The sequence below is a fragment of the Fundulus heteroclitus genome, chromosome 7 (genome assembly GCF_011125445.2).
Source record: "Fundulus heteroclitus isolate FHET01 chromosome 7, MU-UCD_Fhet_4.1, whole genome shotgun sequence".
Taxonomy (NCBI): Eukaryota; Metazoa; Chordata; class Actinopteri; order Cyprinodontiformes; family Fundulidae; genus Fundulus; species Fundulus heteroclitus.
In genome coordinates, this window is record NC_046367.1 from 36,268,641 (window position 1) to 36,294,637 (window position 25,997).

The window sequence follows — 25,997 nt, forward strand, 5'->3', positions numbered from 1 at the left end:
CTGGATTTAATTTGAATATATTTTACTGGGTTGTATTCAAAGATGACTGGCTGGTGTTTCACAAACACAGATGAGTTTTAGTCACACAAGAATTGAGTAAATCAATGTAGAAACTGTTCTAATTTAAAAGGTTTTGTTCAGAATTGACCTGGCCATACTCTGCTTGCTGCAGTTTTAGTTTCTTTGTTTTATGCCAAGCTTTTAGTTTTTAGTTGCTTTCTACAGCTGAAAAAGCAGCATGGGCATTAATGGACTTCTGCCATGTCAGTGCAGTATTCAGTCAGTCCTGAAATTATGCATAATTCTTCCAAACCAAACAAGCTCCTGTTTTTTATAATCCTGTTTTTTGCATGGCTGAGCTTCAACTGACTCGGGGGGCATATTACCACAGAGACTGGACAGTGCTGAAGTGGATCAGTGTTGAGTTTTAATTAAAGCAACTGCAGGGGATGTTGGGTCTCTTCCCTTTTCTGACTTTGATCCTCATTAAGCATGTTTAGAGGGTAAAATCAGAAGCTGGAAAAGTATACAACCAGGCAAGTTGTTATGCAACTTCCATTTAGCCAAAGTTGGGCAAGATAAAATTTAAAATAAAAATAGAAAATGTCAACAGAACCATGCAGATAAAGGATGTTAGGATCTCATAAGGTCCATAGTATAGCCAGATTATTTTGGCTTTTTAACTTGAGGTCAATGGCCGATTGTCTGAGGAAATGTAATCTTGAGAGTAATGGCCCATCTGCTTCATGCACCAGACTTAGATGAAAGGGAAGAAGTCAATTGAGATCTGATGGCTAATTGCACATAATCGTTTACTTGTGGTGGTTTACTGACCTGTGCAATTGCGAGACTTTAAACAAAATGTCACGGAAACCAGGCTATTGTGGGTCTTTCTAGTTAAGATGAGTGTATTTTATGCCATTTTTGCATGAAGAAAATAAATCTACTTTTGAGTTGTGACATAAACAATGAAACATCGCCTCAAACAATGAGTACAAGTTAATGATTGTATGCAGGTGCTCTTGTATTGTGTTCCCTTGACATTTTTGTACCTAATTCATAGTCTCCTATGCAAAGGTGTCTGTATATCTTTAGCTTGTTAAGAATTAAGTAAATAACAAATACAGTTAAGGAACATTAAACATTAATGTAATGTTTTTAGCACTGTTGACTTGCAGCAAGGAGGTCCTGGGTTTAATGCCAGGCATGGAGTTTTTCTGCATGGTCCTTTGCATGTTCTCTCTGGGTACTTTCTCTCAGTCCATAAGCGTGACTGTTAATTGGTCTTTCCAAATGGCCCTTAGGTGTGAGTATATGTGTGCAGGGTTGTTCATCCTGTATGTCTCTGTTGCTCTGAGATGACTCGTTCCCTTCCTCTTGCCTAATGACTGCTGGTGATGGGGACCAGGCTTCCCCGTCACCCTACACTGACATTTATCTGTTGTCTATACCCTCTTATCGCACTCTAAATTGGGTTTTACTGTGAAGGAATGTCTTTTTTTTTCTTTTTTTTTTTTTTTACCATTTAGAAATGCAAAATTAAAAGCGTGAGCTATACTTCTCTTGCTAGGCCAAAAAAAATTTGAATCTCAATGATGCAAGCTCTTTTTCTGTACACTCAAAAAATTGAGGTTTCTGTAGGTTTAAGCGTTTCAGCCATTAAAGTTTTTAGTAGGTTTGGGCATCGAGATTGGTCTGTCTGTCCAACTCTCACAAAAATTATCTTTGCATGGAGAGCATAAATGCATGCCACTTAAAACCTAATCACTTTCCAAATATTGTATCCTCTGCGATTGGGATATTGCACACAACAGTTCAGTAGAATTTGCAAATTGATATATTGTGCAAATCTAAAAAATGTTTTGGTTTTGTTTTTTTTAACCTTTTTGTCAGTTCTGATGAACTGCATAGCCACACCCATCTCCACCGGCCCAGCATTAACCAGTTTAGCAGTGTTCCCTCTAGCCAGATGAGGCACCTCCATAATTAACTGGCAGGTGCTTTCCTCCTCTTCTAAACACATTGGGTCATTAGAGATGAACTAATTGGTGACCATCGCAGATGGCCTTTAGTCATCTTTTGTACGTAGCTTGCCACCCAAACGGGCACAGATTGAGAGGTGCAAGTGTGTGGAGTTTGTTTCTGCTCTCGGGGGGGGAATTGTGTTATCCCAATGTTTAATGAGGTATTGAGACCCTGATGCTCTCAGAACTCAATACTTAGTGCCGCTAGAGCATTGGCCACAGAGAGGCATCAGGAGTGGCTAATGGAGCAAAGAGGCTCCCTTCGCGATGTACATCAAGGCTTCCAGCTGTCATGCAAGTAGATATGACAGATTATCAGAAAATTTTCTCTGTGGGGGGTTGTGAGAGGTTTAAAGGGCGATATTTTAGTCCTCCTTAAAAGCTCAGATAATGTGCCCTTGCCGTTTGACAGTTGCAGTGGCCCTCCACAGATAATGTTTTATCCCGTACATTCCTTGATTGGTAGGTGATAACAAAGTGATGAACAAAATCCTGCAATACATGCATGTACTAAAGGCTAGAAAACATTCATGGTTTGCAATCAATCACTGCTGTCACTGCAGTTTCCAGAATGCAACCTTTGACCTTTTTTGAGCCAATAGCTGCTTGGATAAAAATTTGAATGTGAGCATAACCTAACAAACGAGCATCAGTTCAGGCTGAACCTATAGGATTAGGTGGGCATTAATGACAACTAGCTCGAGCGAACTGTCTTCAAAGTAGCTGCAGGTGTAAAAATCACCTATTTAAAATGAGGAAAATGTGTCAAATGGATCAAAGTTGTTTTTGTTTTTTTGTTATAGCCATTTACAGAAAGAGTGCATCATAGAAAGCAGGTTTACTAACTAATATATTTCAGTGCCTTGAAACAACTTGGCCATATTGGGGAAGCTTGTGAACTGTCCTGTTATCTGTTGACTCATTTCACTTATTGATGTATGTTGACTTGTCAGATGTTTGGTTAAATAGGCCTTTATGCAACTAGAAGAAAGGACTTTGGAGTCATTTGCTACATCAATGCATTGAAACTGTTTGCTCTTCTGTTGCCATCAGTTGTAAAACTCTAATCAAATTATTTCGATTGGAGTTAATTCCCTACGTAACAGATGCTTCCTGCCTTGGCTGCAGATTATGATTGTTTGACCCACAGAACGTGCTACTGCTGGTCTCTGTGTAGCATCTTTGTCACAAAAGACTGACTGGGAAGAGCTGATAAAAGTTGCACAGAACCTGTATGTAGGTAGAATCGAGTGGGCACTTGTTGAAGTGGCATTTTGACTTAAGTGGGCAGATTCAGCCCTCTGCAGCGTGTGTGTTGGCGTTAGTAGCTTTAAACTAGAGGGAGATGATGGAAAAGGTTTTGCTCATTTTTCCACCCACCTTTTCAACCTACCACAAAATGCAAAATGTACTTAATTGTACCGTGCTGTATTTTATAATCTAGTGACATTCGTTCATCCAGGTTGTGCTTGTTCTTTGCCCACCTCGCATACAAATGCATCCCAAGTTTTCTCTCTTCACCACGAAGCAGCTTGGTGTTAAATTTGACAATTCACTTGCTGACTTGTTTTTCCTTCTGCAAGCAAGTCTGTGTGGTTACTTGGTTTTTTTTAGCTTGTAGGCAAAATTTCATGCATTACGTTCTGACTGGATTTGCAGAAAGATTATTTAAGTCGTCAAATTTAAGTCAATACCTTGATTGCCAGTATGGATCAGGATCTTTCTTGATGGAATGTGTGCTCTTGCTAAACAATTGCTACTTTAGAAAGTGGCTTTCTGTTTGCTCTAAATTGACATTTCCAATCTTCTATAGCGCTACCATAGAGAGTGTTTTATGTATCGGCATAACTGTAGGGTGTGGGAGCTGCACAGTTCAAGAGAGGAAGGACTTAGCACGGGTGGCGAGAGCAGCGCAGGGGATTGCAGGATCTAGACTCAATTTATGCAGAATAAGTCCAAAGAAGGGTCAGACGCATCTCTACTCATCCCACCCGCCCAAACAATGCGCTGTTTGCCCCTCTCCCATTAGATAAATGCTTCAGACGCCTCAAAGCCAAAACAAATAAAGTTAGAAACAGTTTCTTCCCCAGAGCTGTGAGGGCAATCGCCCCCTGATAGGAGACTGCAGTCCAACACTTTGAAATCACCCCACTGTTACTAACACCTTGAGATGTTACAATCACCTTAATGTTACTGCCTACTGTCATCTCTGAATATCTAAAAGCACATTTCTGTAAACGAAGCCTCAATCATCATTGTTCAATAAGCACCTTATTACCTCATTATCTTTATCTATGACTTTCGAGAACGCTACGAAAAAATGTAACCCATGTTCATTCCCTATTTGTCACTTTTTTCCTTCATTATATGTAATTTGAACTGGAGTGGCCAAACTTGGATCAAGAGGGTTTATTTATTTATTTTGTTTTGTTTTTTTCCAAAGACATATATGACAAAAAAATTGGTAGCTTTTTTATTCAGCCTTGATCAAGAACCCAAATGAACCATAAAGAGAAAAACTGTCAATGTTATGTCAGACTATGCAGTTTGGACAAAGAGGGGTGAACGTCTCCTGCTCTGACTGCAGCTGGGAGGGACTGATCTGTTAGGGCTTGGCTGCTCATGTGTGCTTTGGGACTTGAGAGGGGCCCAGGCAGCACCCACTGCTTGTTGAAGATTCATGCTTCCCTTCAGTATCTTTAGAAGCCTCTTGAATCTGGAAAAAGTTGCTGGATTTGTCTTTTTTTTTATTCTTTTTTTTTTTTTTTTTTTTTTTTTTTTTTTTTTTTTTTTTTTGTTCTCTCGTCACTAGAGGAGTAAAAAATACTTTCTAAATAAAGGGACCAAGTTGTTAACTTAACAACATTCTGTCCCAAAAGATAATTCTTCAGGACAAAGGGATCTCTCTCATAGATGCAGCTTCTTTCAGATCAGTTTTGTTTCTGCTAACTTTGTATTGATATGACTGAGAATTCAGCTTAAGACATTTCAATTAAGTTCTAGCGAATTGTTTGAAAACAAAACCCACATAAAGTTCTTCTCCTGCTTAATGAATGTGATGTTCTTGCTATGATCATCTCTAAATTTTTCATGTCACAGCTGCTGTCTATCTTAGCTCAGTGGGTGTGGTTTCACATGATGGGGCAACCGCATCGGCCTATATGGTCTTTTTATTGTGAATACCTAGTAAAGGGTGCCAGATTCAGAGCTTTTTGTGGCCAAATTTTAGACCATTTTATGAAATATATTCATCCTTTTTTAATTAATACAATACAAATTTCAGATTTTTTTGTTTTTGTGGAGATCTGGTGCTGCTCCCATTATTCTATTTAACATAATTTGTTGGCCTAGTTTTTGTGCTTTGCCAGTAATTGTGCAGTGTTAACCATTTGGTGTTTTGTACCTTTTTTTTTCTTTCTTAAAATGTCCTCACTGCGTTAGCAATGCTTAAATAAAAGGGTTATGGATTCCTCAAATATTTGCATCTAGACCTTAAGTTGACACTGATTAAACATTGCCTGCCTTATCATTTACTGCTATGAGGATTTTTTTTTTTATGGATTCTCTTTTGTCCCCAACTGTCCAAGCCCCATTGTAAACCCTCTCTATTCAGAGTGAGAACAATGTGCTTTTATCTGTGTTAATAAATTGCACAATAAAAATGTGACGCATGCTAAAAGAAGCCATAGAATATAGGAGCTGTTTAGTCTAATGACGTTCCTCTATGAAACCTTATATCTAGACTTAAGTTGATGTTTATTCCTATTTATTAAAGAGCACGCACCATTAATCCTGCTTTTAAATTACACATAGTTTGAAAATGGAAGTAGAGTACACGTCTGGTACAGATGACAGCAAGTCTTTGTGTATTGGCTCAGCCATGGAGTTGAAAGTAATGAAGCATATGAAGTTAGAACTTGAATGGATGTTGTTGTTTTTTTTTTGTTTTTTGCTTATGTTAGCATAACACTCAATAAAATGTTAAATTATGTATGTTGGTATATGTAAACTAATAATTTGTCCTGTTTTTGACTTTTTTTATGTGTTTAATGAAAGCTTTATATTTCCAAGTGTTTTTAGACTGAATATAGCACATTATACTGACGAAAGGTAAGGGAAAACAACCTTTTTTTTTTTTTTGATACAATAACCAAGCCAGAGCCCAAACGTTTTAAGAATAGTGTCACCAATCGAGGTCTGAAGGAAACATAAGGGGGCTTTCTGTTGTTTCAGATGGTCACATGGACACCCTCTGGCTGCTTTGAGTTCATGCTTATTGATCTTGTTATAGTTGGCTTCCGTGCCTATTGCTATGCAGCACTTTAGTGCACGTGTCTGCTCCTGATGCTATGCAGTGTCCGTGCAGAACAGAGAGAAATCACAATCTGCTATGCCTTGCTGTAGGTTAATTGTTAGAGCTACAGTGATTTACTTTTTTTATTTTTTATTTTTTTTTCCAAAGCTTTTGTCCTAATTCCATTAAGTCTTTTTTTTATTGGTTATATTGTAAATGATTTTACTTTAAGTTATCCTTCTTACTAGATATTCATGTGTATATAAATAACCTGTAACTATGTTAAACCTTAACAGACCTTTTAGACTGTGCTGCTTAGAATGTCATGGTAGCTTAATGATTTTCCACGTAGAAGACTATCTTCACAACAGTGTTAAGCTTTTACAGCTGATGGAAAGTGACCAATGCCTTGAACCACTGATTGGTTCACCAAAAATAATTGGTGAACCAATCAGTGTTAAATTCACTAGTTTTAAACTCTGCTTTACCACAGAAACATTTCAGACATTTTTATATGGCTTCTTGCACCTTTTTTATGCCTCCAGGGACATTTTTAACACTTCAGCTTCTGAAGGTCTGACTTCGAGTCCTCTTTCTGCAGTAACAACTTCCTTACCGAGTGTTGCCAGCAGGACTGAGTATGGATTGCAGATGGTGTGCTAACTTGCAAGAAAAAAAGATTTGAGTTTCCGGCTTGCTTTAGTGTAGCTATAAATTGGCTGAATTTGCCGACTGTCCAAAAACTTGATGCATCTATAATGTTATGTGATTAAATCATTGAAATAAACTACAAATTACACAGTAGTAAGCATATAATAGAAACTGTTAATGTCCCACAGTGGGTAAACCAAAAGTACAAAAATATTATTTCAGAAGTTCTGCTTGATTTTTGAGTTTTGGTCTTTTTAAATGTGAAATGGCTAAAGAAACTGTCAAAAATGCTGAGGAAAAATAAAAAGCTTCCTTGTTATTGTTCCTCCGTGGGCTTTACTCTAGATCAGATAATTTCATCTTAAAGGCCCTGGTGATTTTTAAATGAAATTGTTTCAACCCAGGCAAATAAAGCAGTGTCAAAGTAATAGCATAACTTGCTTAATGAGGCTCAGAGGAGACTCCGACTCGGAGCCTTTTTGAGGATGTTTTGCTACCTTGCACTGCATGCTTATTTCCTGCTTTTCTAAGGATCACACAGACGGCCTGTGTGGTGGTTTCCTCCTCCTGTGGAACTCTAAATTGGTGTGCGCCAACATAAAATTAAAGCTCTGAGCCCGCTCAAAGTGGAGGAACTGAGGTCTCAGAGAACCTCTAGTAAATATTGGATTGATTAGAGATCTCTAGCAGTGCAGCTTTTAATTTGGAGAGTATGAAGTAGTCTGGTGCACCTTGCACACGTCACTTTCTAATTTCTCTTGAATGTAAAGCTGTCATTATGATCTGGCAGCTTACTTTATTTCTTCCCCTGTGTTGATCTTAGGCTTAACACCTTTACAGCAACTCATTGTGCACAGATGGTCAACATCTGTCAGAGCCAGCATCCATTGTGTGTGTGCGTACATCCGTTCCCTTGCCCCAACCCCACCCCCTCTCATCCCTTCCTACACCAGTAGGTTGGTCTTTAAGCTGTCTGGTGCCACTGTATTAGTGTGTGTGTGTGTCTCTTGTAACAGCCACCTCTCTTCCACCTGGTCATCAGCATCAGGAAGTTGCTTCCTTGGCTCTTCCTTCAAAGCCAGGCGGATTTCCTGAAGGCTCTGGAGAAATCGGGTCATGCTGAGATCAGAGGCCACCGTTTGGGCCCCTGAACGTGTACGACCAAAAACAGAAACTGTACTTGCCAACAAATGTTCTCCAAATAGACATAGGATGTTGGAAATTGAGGGGACTACCTGTCGGAACAAAGAAGCGCCTCGGAGGAAGATCTTCATTGTTTTTTAAAGAGCCTGTCATCTTTAAGTAGTTGGGTGGGCATGAGTCCAACCCATAGATTAGCGCTTTATTATAGTCTACAAATCATGGCTTTAAAGTGTGCTGAATCTGCCTTCCAGTCACTCCACCCTTTTTAGGATTCAGGTCACAAACAGCGGGCCCATCATCTTCTGCTGTTGCCCCACTTACCAGAGGCTGAGGGGGGAAAAGAACTGACTAGACCATTTTCTGCTGCTTACCTCATGCCAGTGTGGCTTTGTGCTCACCCGCTGCCACGTGCAAGTCCAAATTACAGCCTGCAGGCAGATGTGGAGGGGAGGTGCCAAGCAGCATTTACAGTCCAAGGCCTTATTCCTGCTTAACCCCCACCACGACCCACACACAAATGCACACACACTGCTATACACAGTGATCTGGGAGGCCTCTGGGATTTTGGGTACCTTATTCACTGCTTCCTCCGTCTTTGATGGGGACCTTGGTGATTCATCATTTTGATTTCCATTTATAGCCACTTGGTGCTCAGGCTGCCTTCAGGGTCCTAATGATAAAGTAATACCAGGCTATAAATTATTTTGCAAATCTGTTTGCTTTAATGTGTCCACTACTATGATTCAAGACAGTTATGTGTCAAATGTTGTTCTGCTGTTGCATTTCATTTTAAAATGTTCAAACTGGACGCTTTCTGCTTTGTGTAGTTCTAGGGTGTGGCTTGTTTCATGTGACCCCAATTTGCATTGTGCTAAGTGATGGTTATTCATAAGTCCTCCTTTTGTGTGTGGGTGTGTGTGTGTGTGTGTGTGTTCTGGAAAGGGACCTCCCCCTCTTTTGACACCACTGGGCCCCATGGGGCAGCCCACCCCCTCCAAACTCCTGCTTGCCCACATGCTTCATCTAGGGATAATTGCATGATGGCTTGCTCATTGTCAGGATCAGGTCAGGCACTAGGAGTGTTTTCACAAAGCAGACATCTGCTGTGTTGTCCTTTTTTATAGTAGTGACGTAATGTCGGATGGCCAGTCTCGACCACACAAACTGGTGTATGGGCATTGATTAAATCAGGGTTTAGCGTGAATGGACAGAAAAGGTAACTCTGTATAACTGGTAACAAATGTTAGAATGGGTAATGCCTGCAAGTCACCCACTCATATATATTTAGAAAATGGATGCATGTGTATGATCCAATAAACAGCAGATTCAACTAATATGTTAACCAACGTATTCAAACCTCTCAAATCAATCTATTCTGTATTTAGGACCATGCTACATTTCAATGTGGAGAAAGTGTCTTCTTGACGGCTACAATGCCTTTCACAGCTAAATGTACCAGTATTCCCCAGATGCTGTATGACAATTTTTTTTTTTTTCTTTTTTTTTCCAAAATTGACCAGTAGTGCTGCAAGAAAAATCCTGTCGGCATTTGTACATGTCTGACATTCCTTCCTGCATTCATGTCTTGTAAATTTTCTGCTTTATAAATGCACGATTATTGGCAATGTTGAGACCTGCCAGGTTACTAGTTCTCCCACCCTCAAGGCAAGCACCGAAACAAAATTAGAAACCAGAGAGAGACCGTTTTTGATGCATTCCTCCAAAATTACCTCAAGCTTTACTTACCCTGTAGTTGCTGTGAAAATTGAGATGTTTGCCTTAACTATATTAAAAAATATATAGTTTTGACATCCCTAGAAGTGAATTATATTAACTCTTATTCTATGGAACCTATAACACTTGTTTAAATGACATGGGCATGCTCACTGGGATGCTAAACAATACTTTTTTGTTCCTTTGGATAACATTTTGCACAGTTATCTTGCCTTTTTAGATTCTCTCTTGTAACAGAACACGCATTGAATCTGTAACCGAGGGCAGTCGTGGCAAGATTAAACCACGCCAGAAAGAAGTTTGACTTTCTGCCAAGAATGCAGACACAGCCCTTCTTTTAGTGATATAGAAACTAGACGGTCTATAAAAGAGATGGCTGTCACCTCACACTCTTGTAAAACTCCATCCAAAGAAAGGCTCTGAGAACACCTTCTGGAGTAAAATGCAGATCTTGAGTAAGCATTCTCCAGGTCTACAAAACCGGGGTGGACAGTACAGTGAAAGGTCTCATGATCGACCATTTACGTTTTTGCTGATGATATTGTTCTGTTTGTATCTTCTAGCCTTAACCTTAACTGTTTGCTTGGGTAGTTTTGTAGTGCAAGTGTAAATCAGGATGGGGGTTGGTTACTGTGACATCAGGGTTCTCGACCAGAAAATGTTAAAATGCTGCCTCTGGGTTGGGTTTAGGTCTCTGTTTCAATATTTATTTATTTATTTATTTTAGCTGAATGGAGACCCTTGTTTTTGCCTGTTGTGCTGAAGGACCTTTGTTGAGAGGTGATACTTTGTATATACCGGTCCATATATGTTCTAACCCTCACCTGAATGATTGCGATGCTGTCTACAGGAGGCTTCCACTGTTGGATGATTGGGCTATGCCTTAGGGATAAGGAGAGGCGCGCCATAGTTCTAGTGACCCCTGCTCCACTGTATTTAAAGTCTATTGAGGGAGGGGCTCAAGTATTCAATTAGAATTGGAATGCTTCTCGGTCAACTCCTTGGAGAGGTTCTGAGCACATCCCATAAGGAAAATATCGTGCATGTCATGTTTTTATGTTTGCCTGCTATAAATAAAACTACTTAGAATTTTATTTCTATAGCACCAATTCACAACATGTCATCTCAAGGCACTTTTCAAAGTCAAATTCAATCAAATCATCCAGACAGATTGGTCAAAAAGGTTCCTGTCTAAGGAAACCCAGCAGATTGCATCAAGTCTCTCCAAGCAGCATTCACTCCTCTTGAAGGAGCGTAGAGCCACAGTGGACAGTTGTCTGTATTATCGATGGCTTTGCAGCAATCCCTCATACTGAGCATGTATAAAGCAAAAGTGGAGAGGAAACAAATCTTGAGCTGCCCTGTAATCTTCTTATTCCGGGATACATCTTAGTGGGTCCAATATGTTTAGGTTTACAAACACTATTAAACACCCTGATTATGTTTTCACATCATTCACACCCTCCTCTTTATTCTTCCCCAGGAAGGAGGAATAAAGAGGATCTGCTAAAATAAAACATTTGAAATATTATTCTTGTATTCAGTGGGAGTGCTGCTGCTTTAATGAGACCCTCTTTCCTATTGTGCAAGTGTACTGGAATGTGTGACAATGAGCTTTGTTGTACTTAAAGCACTCCCCTCGCATCATTTAGTTATCCATCAAGGTTTGTTTACACTGTCATTTAGTAATTACATTATCCAAACATCTGTTTGAGTTTGAACAAAGAAGTCAAAAAAGTACGGACCAACTCTAGACACATCTTACAGTTCTGCTCAGCTATAAGACCTCGTCCAAACATCTTGCATTGCCCATCCCTAAATGATCCTTGTTCAAATATCAGACTTGTTGTAGTTTGGTAGTCATGTTTCAGAACAGCAGCAGGAAATGGACAACTGTGCTTCCAAATCCCAAATATGAACCAGGCAGTGCTGCTAAATAAAGCTGCAAGCCGCTGCAGTGTAGCGGATGCCCTGCAGATGCAACCTAATTTCCGATGAAGCCACATGCTTTTGATTAGAGTAGACGCCATGTGGCCTGGTGCAAAAGTCTTCCATTACTCTGAACTTATTTTTACACCGCCACTTCTGGATTTTCCTCAAAACTGCCAAATGTACTGCCGCGCTGCAAAGTTAGAATTTGGACATTTGCTGATGTTTGTTTCTCCTGTTGCTTTTCCAGCTATGCTTTGGCAGATGAGGCCTACCGCTCACTAAGGGACCAGGACAAGGATCAGTGTATCCTCATCACAGGGGAGAGCGGAGCTGGGAAAACTGGTGAGGACTGTTGGGTAATATTGAAATTTGAGCGTCGAGTTAAAAACCAGAATGGTCTTTTTCTGTTTGTATACCTCTAATGATTTATAGAAACAATGCACAGATACATCTGAATAAATTATAATATCAGAAATGACTTGAGTAATTCTCTTCCAAAAGTGAAACATGTATGCAGATTAGACAGTGATAAGTTTCAAGTGTTTATCGATGGATCATTATGGCTATAGAGCTAATAAAAATCTAAAATGTGCTTTCTTAGAAATTTTTAATATTAGAAAATATAATAAAACATATAATGCAATATTTAAATATCTAATATTTAAAAAATCTAAAATATTCAGTTATGGCATTCACAATCAGATTGCTGACTTGTCTAACAGATGATTATCAACACCCCCATGAAGCACAATTTAAGCTTCTTGGTGGTTGTAGTTGTTTTGTTTTTTAAGAAAAAGGTGCACAAATGGATTTAATAACAGCTTTGAGAGGAATATGAAGCAGTCCTTTTGAGAGTTCAGGTGAGATTTACAATTCCTGGACAGCAGCTGGAAAGTGATTCAAGAGCCACCATACACAGATGTATCCAGGTGAAGAGCTGCAACTATTGCATTTCATGTGTAAAGATGCTCCTCAATTAAAGACTTTATTAGAAGTGGCCTCCCCTGGGCAAGGAGAAAAAGGACTGGGCTGTTGTTCAGTGATCCCAAGTTATTTTCAGAAGAAGATACAATTTCGCCTTTTATTTGGAAATCAAGGTGTTAAAGCTTGGAAGATTTCAAACAGAATTCAAGTTTCTTGAGGTCATGATGTGCAGTTTCTACAGTCACTGAGGATTTGGGAGTTAATGTCATTTGCTGGTGTTGATTCTCGTGTGTTTTTATCACATCTAAATTCAGCGCAGATGTCTGCCAGAAAAATTTTAATGACCAAATGCCTCTCTCTGCTGACGAGCTTTATGAAGATGCTGAATTCATTTTCAAGCAGGACTTGGCACAAGCCCACACTGCAAAAAGTAAAAACTCCTCCATGGTACCCCTTTGCCTGATTGGCCAGCAGAGTGGCCAAATTTGAACCTCACAGGGATTCTGACGTAGTTCTCAAAAGAAGGATCAGAAACGCCAGATCCAACATTGCAGATGACCTGAAGGCCACTATCATAGCAACCTGTGTTATACAGTGACATGCTTATCAGTGGGTTGAAATTTCTGTACTTAAATCTTTTTTTTCTTTAAATGTAATCTAGTTTAAGAAACTAAATTGAGCTTCTGTTTTTGTAGTCAGCCGTCCTTTGTGAAATGAAGATGTTTCACTAAGTTTACTAAAATCTCAGCTATTCAAATTTGAGTTGCCCCTTTTTTGGAAATCCCATCAAACTAATACACTAAAAACTGCCATTAAATTCTATTTCCAACAACCTTTTCCAGGTTTTGTTTTCATTTACGTTGCAAGAAAACATCAGTGAGGAGTTAATTCAGCTGGAGGAGTTCTGTAAAGTACAGAGAGAAGTCTGTAGGCAAAAAAAATTGCTGGCTTTTTACAGGCAAAGCTGGAAGAAACCTGTTATTGCTAGCTGTTTCATAAGTGTGCCCACCTACTTATTAACGCCCACAGCCTCTCCACAGCAACCTGTACGTCTGGACACAGATTTGATTCAACTGCTCTGAAATGACAATGCAGTCTGTGCTTAAGATCTGGTTTGAGACACAAATCAGATTTCCGCTACATTCTGAGCATAGCTTTAGGTTCCAGCATCCATCATCACATCGCTTTTCAGACTCAGCTAGGCATGTTCATACCAGGAAGCTGCTAGGAACAAATGTTGCCGAAACCACAAACGCATCTGTTCTGAACATTTCATTGACACCCCCCCTGAAACACACACGCACGTATACTAAGGGGAGAAACATTTAATTTTAAATGGTGTCTTTTACAAGTCTTGTGATATGGTTGTTACCCTTTGTACTGCTTTGTTCAGAGTGTAGTCAAAATAATCTTCTGAAACGCAGTAACACGCGGGTTGTTTACATATAAAGTCACATAGATTTGAATCAGATGGGCCTCTGAGCTTGGAGCTACTTGTGTTTTGATGTTGTCATGTTTGCACATGAAACATGAGAATTCAGACCTTTTTTTTAAAGAGTACGCATTTTGAATAATAAAAGTAGCTAAATCAAAACGCTCTACCTTGCACTGTACAAATGTTGTCATGCTGTCTGGGTTTGTACTAAAGCCCAATATTAAGATTACACTGACGAAACCCAGACATAAAGCCCAAAGATCAAACGGGCATTGCACCATAAATGGAGCACCTTCAGGTAAAACCATTTAAATCCCAAATCCTTTATTTCTGTTTTTTGTTAAAAAAAAAGTGTTTTTTGGGTGCACTTTCAAATTCCTTAGACACGCATAAAAGGAATGGTATTTCCTGGTTGGTGAGTTTTGCTGCTTCGCAGGTAATTGCAATATCCAGTTGGCTGTGCACAGACTGTGGGAATGCAGATGGAATCCACTCGTAACATGCATTGCAGGTTTATTATTGACACCCCTGGTAGAGATGTGCCAAATGCCTGAAAGTCTAGTTTGTCGCATCAGCATGAACTTTCCCTGAAAAAATCCAATGTTTAATTTGAGTAGTGTACTTAAAAACACCCACTGCTTTCACAACTAGATGGTACCCCTGATATAATACACTTTAAAATGTATTTAAAGTACAATCTAAATGTAGGCTTTGCTTTTTAATCAGCTTTAGCGTTTCTAGAAACTTCCAATAGGTTACTTTGGGGGTATAGAAATTACCTTGTAGAAGTCATGCTTGACAAGTCCATCTTTCCACAATCCACAGAGGAAACAGTAAACAGAACTGTTGCTTAAAAGTTCAATCTTAGTCTCATTGGACCAAAACACAGTCACAGTTAAAGTCCCAAATTGTGTGTTTGAGTGACCTAAGGATGAATATCCTCCTAATTTCCATTGCTAAGTGTGAAGAAGGAGCTCTGATGTTGTTGGCTTGTATTTCTACCAAAGGCGATGGGAACCTTTCCATCCATTCCTTGTTTTCTGCTGATCTCAGATTGGGTCCAGGAGAGTTGGACATTCCTCTCTCCAGCTCATTCTTGGGCATCTCTAAGCATTTCCAGGTCACAAAGCAAGAATAGCTCCCCAAGACTGTTCTTGGTTTGCTCTATGGTCTTCTCACACAGGAAGTGTTCCGAAAACTGTCAAAGGGACACATCCAGGAAGTATTTTATCAGAGTACCTCAGCTGACCACCTTTGCAGCAGCAGCTCTACTCAAAGCTCCCAAAGATGAGCCTCCTCACCTCATTTCCAGTTAAGGCCAGCCAGCTTAAGGATGTTCATTTCAGCAGCTTGTATGTGTGAACTCTACCAAACTAAAAATGGGTCCTCCATTGAGTAGTCCAACACGATAATGATATAAAACCTTGATCTAAAATCAACATGTGTCCTTGGATATTGCAATATGACCTCAATCATATAGAAAACTCCTGGGGTGAGCTAAAGAGAATATAGGATGGGACCCTGGACCCTGTATGACTGATCTCTAGATTATTTCAACGTTCCCCTATATGCTCCAGCCTTGAGAACATTATTGGAAACATTATTCCACTGGCAGTATGGAGGTAATACAAACTATTACCAGCAGAGGTGCAGCTGATTGTCTCAGGTGGTTTTACTAAAGATAATTTATCAGCATGGGACCCCCCACCCACAAACAAAAAAGAAAAGAAAAAAAAAAGTACTTGGATAAATGGTTGGTTAGTGGAGGTTTTCTAGATTTGTATATCTCTAAAAGGGGTTGTCACTAAATGTGGAGCTTGGATTTTACAACATAGCTCTCCTACCAGCAATTTCACAGATGCTGTTTTTGTAGTAACAAAATCCTCCTTTTTGTATTAGAAATAAATCGTTCATGCAAGAAGTGCAATGACTTCAATTGTAGAATGAGGGTGGCAATACTATTGAGATAATAAGATCAACGATAAACTATTATTTATAGCTTCTTGCAACTTTTTAGGTGACTGTGTGGCCATGACTGCGTATCGGTTAGCCCAATATACACAAATACTGCGCTTGAAAAAACATTTAATAGTGTAACGTATTAAAGCACTTAAAATTGTGCTTTATCAGCACACTACATAAAGAAGTGATTTATTTATCACAGACCTGGCAGATGAGGATCCGGATCTCATGTTTTTATGAGTTTAAGCTACACAGACCTCAATAAATTAAAACAATCTGAAGAAAATGGCAGAAAAAAACAATCTTGACAATACTGGCTGTATTTGGGGGGTTTTCAGATGCGACTAGTTGGAATTTATCGTTGTCAAGATAAACTTAGACTCGTATCACAATGATAAATTTTTCACATTAACGATAAAAACAATAAGATAAAGGCTCACTCGTGTTGCAGAAGCACAAATCCAGGCATTATTGAGTCCAGTTTGATCAATCACGTTTTTGATCCACTCCCCTTTAGACTTCCTCCCTCCATGTAAATGAAAACCTCTGCTCCAAGGAGTCATCGCTGCAGTCAAGTCGGAGATAAATTTTGATTTCAGTAATCTCAGCTTCCCTGGAGCATTTCAGTAATAAGACCATTAAAGACTACCCATCGATATGGTTCATTTGCTTTTATGGATGTGTGGTTCCCTGTTTTTTTTCTTTTTTCTTCCCTTAACCCTCCTTTTTTATATAGCCTTTGTAAAATCAAAGAGCTGTGACTGTCATAAGATTTCTTGTTATAGAAACAAATCACAGCTTTATTTTATACAAGAAATGACCATAAAATTACAAGAAATGTTTGTAGTAATCTGCTGCTTGTCGCTCAGCGTTATCCCCTAATCCTGGCATTATTTTTCCATCTTCATCTTAAAACTGAAGCATTTAGCTTTTCCCATCAGCAGAACTCTTTTTGGCAGGTCACACCCGTCGGTTTTGGGTCGCTGTCAATCTTGGTGGTAGCTCAAAGATGATACTGATGCCAACACTCAAATCACGAGGCATGTCTCTTTCTGAGCTTTTACTGCAGACCGTTTTTGGAGAGTCCCGCAGTTGGAATGCCTATTCCCAGACTAATTTCAATGAACTGGACAGTGGGGGAACAATGATCATTGCATCCAGATTGGTTTTCTAGGGGTTTTCTCTGCTACCCTATGAAATCATGCTATGATGAATGATGATATTGTGATGAAATTGTGAGCCAGAATCCAACTTAACAAAAGGGGGCTTCTAAAATGGGGTCTCCGCCTTTACTCCCATAAGTGTCGAGCGGTGATGTAATGGGAATTTTTATGGGGAATGCTACAGTGAGCCTCCACGGTGCACTTGCTCTTCCGTCATGTCTGAGAGGCTTTAACATAATGCTTCTAATATCTGTGTGTCTTTCAGAGGCCAGTAAGCTGGTGATGTCATATGTGGCTGCAGTGTGTGGGAAGGGCCAGGAGGTGAATAAGGTCAAGGAACAGCTGCTGCAGTCCAATCCCGTGCTGGAGGGTGAGTGACGGTGGCTCAAGCTGCGTCCCAGTTTGGAGGCTGGGCTGTCTGATGTGTGCGTGTTGTTGATAGAATCTGTTAACGGGCTGCTCCAGTTCAAGACAAGTTGACAAAAAGGGACTAAAATTATGGGGGGAAATGTATAGATTGAAAAAAAGTATTGCAGTAGTATTTATGCCACCTTTGAACTCGTGTTTATCTTTCAAAATTGTACTGTTACAAAATGCAAGTGTGCACTTAACTGTTAAATGTAAGGAATATATTACATGGTTTTAACTTTATAGAAAAGGAAAATCTGAAGTATGGTATACGTTTTTGTTTAGCCCATTTTACTCTGTGGCAAAAACCACATCAATGGGCTGTAAATGCAAAAGGACACTACAACACATTTTAATTTGATTTATAAAACATAAATGCATTTATCTTCATTGATTTTGACAATAATGCTCCATCTATTGGTCCATCACAGAAAATCCCAATGGAATACACTGAATTTAACTGTGGACTCCGCACAGTTAAATTTGATGGTGGCAGCATCATGCTGGGGGAATTCTTTGGATAGAAGCCTTTTCATGCCTTTACACATTCACAGCCCAGAAATGAATCAAATTAGCAATCTGTGAACATTTTTGAACTGAAAGGATCATGAAGAGCCAGGAGCACACCCGATGGGTCTGAAAGAAAGTTAATGTTTGAAGCAGAGCTTGGTTAGAAAACAATATCCCAGGCTTTGAACAACTCGGGCAGTACTGTTCAATTAATTCTGAGAAAATCAAAATGCATGAAAAAGTTGCAAACCTACTAAGAGATGCATAAATCATAAAAAGTCCCATTATGTAGATTGAAGTTTGCCTCAACAGCCTTAAAGAAAATGAAAGAGCTCAAGGTATGAAAACCTTTGAACAATGCATGTAAAGTTCTAGGACTGTCGGTGTGTTTAGTGTATGGGTAGTTAAGGGGGGGGGATTATTTATAGCCCCCCTACACGGTCTTTCCTGCAGCCCGGTGCTGGAACAGAAATGCCTTTTTTTAATTGGGGGCAGTGGACAGGAAATGCCCATGAAAAATGAAGCTGTAAGGTTGACTTGCAGTGGAAAACCCTGCACATCTGCAAGAGTTTAGCTCCTGCCGATCTAATTGCCCCAACACAGAAACACACACACAAGGAAAAAGGAGGGACCTGTTTGTTCGGCCAAACACAACGGATTTATCATGCTTGCTCTCTGTGATGCTCCGCTTCACTTTCTTTATTGGTTTCATTCTTTGTAACCCTCCATTTCTCACTCCTAGCTCTGATTTCTCTTCACCTCTTTATTGCAGCATCTCCTACTCTGTGTGTTCCTCGCCTGCTGGCTGCCGTTGTTCCAGACAAGCAGCCCACACATTCACACTATCCGGATCCTTAAACACGCATTATTCAGCCGTTATCAGCAAATTAAGCTGTTATGCTAATAGCGCTCTGATATGTGGCGCATTAATAGCATTTAAATGTGGAAATGTTGTTTAAAGCGAATTAAATCTGCAGCAGAACATGACGTCCTTTTTTGAAAATGTCCACTGGTGAACATGCTATAATGCATTTATTGTGCTCCTCTGAGAGCATCTCGTTTTTGTTTGTTAGCAGGGCAACATATGGAACCACTTTGACTTGACTGTGGCGTGACATGAAGGTTTAGTCCTTCCTATAAGCCTGGAAAGCCCTGGTGCTTTGCCTAATCCATACAGAATTACGGGGCATCATCAGTACAAATGGCTTTGACATTCACGTCGGTTATGATTGACAGCTGACTAGAGAGAAGGACAATGCCGGGGATCAATAATAAAGGCTTAAAAAATGTGGAACAGAACTTGGCTTGTGTTTTATTATTTACCGTGCTCCTTTCAGAATAGTTTTAACTTCAAAGTTTTTTGTTTGTTCACAATTTCTAACTAACAATTTTGGCTTTTTCTTCCCCACTGCAGCTTTTGGAAATGCAAAAACTGTCCGAAATGACAATTCTTCAAGATTTGTAAGTATTAACTACTTTTTATTTTGACTCCATAGCTGATCTTTTTTTTCTTTCTTTTTTTTTTTTTTTTTTAACCATGCAGTTATACACATTGAAAGCAGTTTTGCTGATTTGTGTAACATTTGCTTAATTCCTGTATCTGTAATCTGAAGTACATTTCAATAAGTTAGAAAAATTATCAAAAGTTTATTTCAGAAAGTAATTTAAAAGGGAGAGTCACAAAACGGTGATAGATTTCAACTGTTTTATAAATGGCTTCAGAATAAGTCAAAAGGCTTTGCTTCATGATTCTCAAGGCTGTGATTTTTTTATTACTGCTGGTTTTGTTTAGTTGTTTTGTTTTTTTTTTTGTTTTTTTTTGCACCTTTTTATCTACCACAAATTTTCCATGCACTCCACTTTCCATTGATATGCACTGGATAAAACTACAGCCACCTTCTTTAGGAAATACCTTAGTGGCTTAAGGCCTGTTTCCTCATGGGGTCACTGAACTTTTTTCTCTAAAATCTCTCAAAATATTATATCCAGCTATACCACTGTGTTCTGAAGCGGGGCCGTTGATGTAGATTAAACTGAGTGACTCAGTGGCTCCTGCAGCCTGGTAATGCAAAGTTCCTCTAGAATGTGATTAAAAAGTGAAATCAGGGTTTAAAAAAAAGCATGTCTTTGGTTGTTTGATGGCAAATATGGTTTAAAAGCCAGGAAGTGATACTGCAAACTCTGAAATGTGAAGACAAACTGGGGTTTAAATCAACTGCTCCAGTCATGAAAATGAATAGAGCTCTGACCAGTAGAAAGAAATCCTGTAAGTTGAAGCAGAATTTCCTCCAGCTTCATAGCTTAACCCATGTTTTGTAGGTGTTTGTCTTTCCTGCTTTGATTGTTCAGTGTGTGTATACATGGCCGTCATAAGAGATGTATGTTAGGGAGCAACGGTGATTTCTAACCACAAACCAGCAGTTTAGGCGAAGACCGTTTTATCCTCTGTGTCCTTGTACCTTTTTTTTTTTTTTTTTTTTCTACCATGTAATTGGGACACATTTATTGGATCTGCACAGCATACCAGCCCACACACAGTGCTGTTTGTGCACTCATATTAAATTTGTACCTGACACATAGTCTTGGCGCTGGTCTCCACATTTTCTAGAACAGCGTTGTTTCAAAATCACATTGAAAATTGAAAAATGGATTTCCTGACTTATTCCCTACTACTAATCGTCTGAGAAAAATCTACCATCCGTTTACTCGGCTTACAGTCCATCCTTCTCCCTGGCCATTCATCTAACCATTTATCAGTTTGTTCATCCATTTTTTTATATTCATCAATCCATTTGGGAACCGGCCAGTCCGTTTGTCCAGCCTTCATTTTTCTGTGTCCATTTTTGTCCAAATGTCAGCGTATCTGTTCAACCGTCTGTTCCTTTAAACATCCATCCAACTATCATTCTCTGTCCTTCCATCCATCGATTTGTCAAAAACAAGTGTCTTGAGCAATAAACTATTCATATTTTTTCCATGTAACTCACATCGCCAGGGATAATGAAATGTCTGATTTAAGTCTTTCTATAAATAGACCACAATCCAGACTACAAATTTCCAGGCAATAGCATTGTGACAGAGATGGGCGTGTTTTTGTTTCCTTTGCCACAGAAGACGTTCCCACACTAATCTGCCAGGGAGGTGAACAGTTTTTCTGCCCTTCACCATGATTAGATCCCATCAGTTTGACTTCTGTTCACGTTAACATTTTTAACTTGACTGATTTTAATTAGTGAAAAATTTGTAACATGTATTTAATCATCTTTTAGCACTTCCAGTAACACTATACCTTTGCCTCCTCCCTGCCTGACACAGATTAAGCTGGAAACTGGTTATTCCAGCAAGCACCAACTTGCTGCTCAACATGCTGTAAAGATTTTCTGACCCACTTTTACTTTGCAAACTGTTTTCAATAGTTTAACAACTGTATGCACGAGTTCTTTTGTTTGTAAGCAACAAGGTTGGCAAAGACCTCTCAATGGAATATACTTCTAATCTGGTTATATTCTGATGACCTTGACTGCCGTAGAGACTTTAGGCCTCCTCACTAGCTACCGCTTAATCAGAGGTTCATCATTTTATCATAAAATTATGAATGAAGCCTTCACTTCATTTCTCTGAGTGCAGAGGGCTTATTGAGTTTGGCTTGAACCCGCTTACCAGCCGTGCCTGGCTTGATCTGGCAACTGAGCTGCTATTAATACATCAGAGGAGAGCAGAGGAGGAAAAAATCACATACAAGACTCTAGTCTAACCTCCAGCTTTATAGGATAAGTAACTTTTTAAAATGGCTTGAGTTAGCCCCTAACTTGAACAGAAATGTTACTTCACAAACCCCATGAGTTTGTTTTTGTTTTGTTTTTATTAAAACCATAAAAACAGAGTAAATGAATGCTCACTTCTAACTGTTCCACTCTGACCCTCAGGGAAAATATATGGACATTGAGTTTGACTTCAAAGGAGATCCGCTGGGTGGAGTCATCAGCAACTGTGAGTACAGATGGACCAAACAAATCATTTTATCTTCTATCCTGAACAACAAGGAGCTTACATGTATTAATTTGCTTCAATGCTACTGATCATATGAAAGCTTTTTCTGTGCCTTGCAACAGTAATCATGCCCCTCAAACTCGCGTCACACATTTGAATCTATTTTACTACGTTTCACCTGAAACCACAACACAAAGTAGTTCAGAATTAAGTGGAAGGGAGATGATATATTTTCCCTTTTTAGTAAAATCGAATGCAACAAATTGCCTCCAATGGTAACTTCATTATTAAATAGTCCACTTGTATCTAATTCAGTCTCAGCGTAACTCCAGCTTTTCTGTGAAGGCCTAAGAGGTTTCTTTGAGAACACCAGTGTACAAACGGCATCATGGGGACCTAGGAACATAGCAGACAGTACAGAATTAAAGTTGGGAAGAAATTCCTGATCTGTGAATTGGTCAGAAATGGAGCAATTGTACCACAACTGTAGTCATCCACCTAGACTGAACAGATGAGCACAGAAAACTGCTGAGAAGCAGCCAAGAGGCTCCTGGTACCTCTGGAGGAGCTGCTGAGATCCACAACTCCTGTGCAATGATATGTTGACAAAGCTACAAAGAAGAAAGTCTTGTTTATAAAAAGCCGTAACAAGGGCTGTATAAACTCAATGGAGGCATTAAAGGAACACACCAAAGATCTGGAGGATACCTATATGCAGAGCACTGGCCAGAAAACTGAGTACAAATGCACAACATACTTGTACTTGAACTTGTAAAATCTTTTTTTTTTAAGTAAATTTTCATAAACATCACAAATCTTTTTGTCGATTTATCATATGTCTATAAACTTTAACGTTTATGGTTGTAACATGACTGAATGTGGAAAGCTTCAAGGGGTATGAAAACTTTTGCAGCCACTGCAGTGTTGTAGTAACCCTGAACATTTTTACATTTCGATGCCCATTTTGTAAAGCTTTCAGTCTCCGTCCTGGTGAAAAGACATCATACAGAAATCATTTCTGAAAGTAACCTTTTTTGGATGATGGAAGTCAGACCAAACAAAAGGGAGCATGAATCCCATTCCTGACATTCTCCCTGACAGCTTATCCTTGCCTGTTTTGATTTGATCTCGCCTCTGTTTCTGTGACCTCAAGCGGGGGAAGCCAGCACAGACAAAACATTGTGAACAAAGACGGAAACTAATGGCAGACGCACAAGTGTGCCTGTGTCTGCCCGCCCGGCCGAGTTGGTCTAACATTGGCAACAGTCTGCGAAGAAGAGCCGTAGTCATGTGACTCGCTCAGAATTGCCTGGATGGACAGCTTGACAGATGGGGTGTGAAAGTAGATGCAGAGCTGGATGGATCGCTTTTGTTTGTTTTTTTGTCTGTATAAAATCTCTTGCCCATTTTTATTTTTTATTTTTTTCCCCACACTATTTTTTTCTAATGCTATATTTGATTTTTATTATGTTACATTCTTTTTCAACCCTTTTGACAAAATATAGGATTTTGTCCACACGTTATGTTGGCCTGTAAACATGTTAAAGCACCGGTGGGAGCATGCTGTGAGCAGGGCATGTAATAAATCTAGTTTATGGTGCATTGCAACAGAAAATATGAAGCTCTGGCCTTAAAATGCAATTGCAAGATGACCAGATTTGTTGCACTCTGCAGATGTAACTCACTTTAAGGCCCCTAGAATAACGAATAGTTTTTGTTTCCTTTTCTTGTTTTTCTGTAATGGTGCCAAAAGACCTATCCTGGATATAAAGATAAAGAAAAATGGGATAAAGTACAAGAACTGGCTTTTTACTGGTCTTCCATCTCCCACTCTCTCTCTCTGCATCTTTGATCACGGCTCCACATTGCTGCTGCCAACCTCTCAGTCATGGGTGTTCTATTATTGATGTACTCGCTCCTAAGTGCCACTTATGTGATTCATGACCTGTGGGTGTCGCAGAATCACATTTTAGCCTGATCCTCAGCTGACCCTGACATCCCCAGATCACTGTGGAAAGGCCTGGTAATTCGCCCTTTGCAGAAAATCTGCGGATGCACTGCAAACTAGCACTTCTGGCCTTCCCGCATCCCACCCACCCGTGTCTCAAGATTATTCTAAACATTTAAAGTATGAAGCACTTTTTTCCCTCTCGTGGCTGGAAATTCAAGCAAGTTTACAATAGCAAAAAGTAGTGTGAAATAAACTCATAACTTTCCTAAAAACGGGGGGATTTTATTTTTTTTTTTTAAGAAATTCTACCTGAATGGTCCTCTACAAGGTTGGACTAGAACTGATTTTTATTTAATAATATTTTCCCCTAATGTGAAATCAGCACAAAGATGCAAGTTTTTTTGTTTTTTTTCTCATCTCAAATGTGTTGCATATTTTCATTCAGCCCTTTTTCTCTAATATGCCTATATATATTCCAGTGCCAAAAATTGCCTTAATTCAATTTCAGTGTAAATACAGCTGCAAACAGACCATTGGTCAATAACTCACGTTATGAAAACCAAATAACGAGTCAGAGAAGCAGTTGGGGAGAAGATGGTTAACGTTTAAAATATCTCAAGCTTTTAACATCTGAAGGAAGGAGGATGTTAATGAGAGAAACAGCCCAGAGTGGCAAGGAGAAAGCCATCAGAAGTCTGTTGTGAAATTTGCTGCAGACCTGGAAGATGCTCTGGTTAGACGAAAACAAAACAGAATTTTTTTATTTATTTTTTTACTTGCATACAAAACGTTATGAGCAGCTTTTTAACAGTCAGCGTACCCCATAACAAACCCATTTCTGTGGTGAAACACTATTAGTAGTGTTAAGCTGTGGGGTTACTTTATTCACAAGCAAGCGGGAAGAGGTCACAAAGTGTTAAGCTTTAGGAGTCAAACATTACTATTTAATTGCAGTGGAAGATGGCTAGGGTTGCCTCAAGAGGCTGAAGACAAATGCATGGCAAACTTTTAAGATTTTTAGGAGAAAAGCTTTGATAGCAGTGTTATTTTCTCTGTGCTTGACTATAAACAAAATTAAATTTTATGGTGGTAACGTGACAATGTCCGTGGATGTGAATACTTTTGTCAGACACTACAAATGTATATGACAAGGAGTTTTGGTATAAATGCAGGTACTGCACTCATATCAACATATCAGGTCACATGTTTACTAACAATACACTTCTGGGAGTTGCAGAAAAACTTCCTGCGAAGACTTCTTAGCCCGTGTGTCACAGTTTCCCTTTGTTTCCTTTTAGACCTGCTGGAGAAGTCACGAGTGGTGAAACAGCCAAGAGGAGAGAGGAACTTCCACATCTTTTATCAGCTCCTGTCTGGAGCCTCAGACGACACGCTCAGTAAGTTTTCTGAAAGGTTGTTGAAGCGTAGTCCGAACCATGCAAGTGTTAATGTGAATATCCTGGACCGAGAGGGACATTTTAATGGCAGGTTGATATGCTAAAAAAAAAAAAACTAACCAACAAAGCATTACCCAAAAACAGACTGTAATTAATCCAGCAATTATTTCATGAAAGAATTTATAGCTTCAAACTATGCACATGACTCACAAAGAAATGAACGAAACCACAGCGCAACAATAGCAACTGCTGGAAAAACCAGACTGGCAATTGTTTAATCCTTTGCCTCACAGCGATTTAATGTAGGGTGGTGCACATTTTGCTTGATTCTCTGTAGCAATTGTGCAGTTCCTCTGTGGAAATCTTACGTAAAAGCATCCTCCAGCAGACAAGCAGCTGCAGGAACACATGGCTTACACATTAACGACCCGATCTTCCTGCCTAAAACACTACGCAGAACAAAGCCAGACAATGAAACC

The 25,997-nt window shown here is 39.4% G+C and overlaps 1 protein-coding gene across 5 annotated transcripts in view; it reads left to right on the forward strand.

Annotated features, from left to right (window-relative positions):
* Nucleotides 1–25,997, forward strand: part of myo1b (myosin IB) — a 74,522-nt gene that overhangs the window by 21,312 nt on the left and 27,213 nt on the right. For all 5 annotated transcript variants that reach the window (XM_036139567.1, XM_036139568.1, XM_036139569.1 and 2 more), the window contains exons 4-8: nucleotides 12,026–12,120; nucleotides 17,528–17,632; nucleotides 19,595–19,641; nucleotides 22,107–22,170; nucleotides 25,420–25,518. In XM_036139567.1, coding sequence (XP_035995460.1) covers nucleotides 12,026–12,120; nucleotides 17,528–17,632; nucleotides 19,595–19,641; nucleotides 22,107–22,170; nucleotides 25,420–25,518 — 410 coding nt within the window. The remainder of the gene's footprint in view (nucleotides 1–12,025; nucleotides 12,121–17,527; nucleotides 17,633–19,594; nucleotides 19,642–22,106; nucleotides 22,171–25,419; nucleotides 25,519–25,997) is intronic.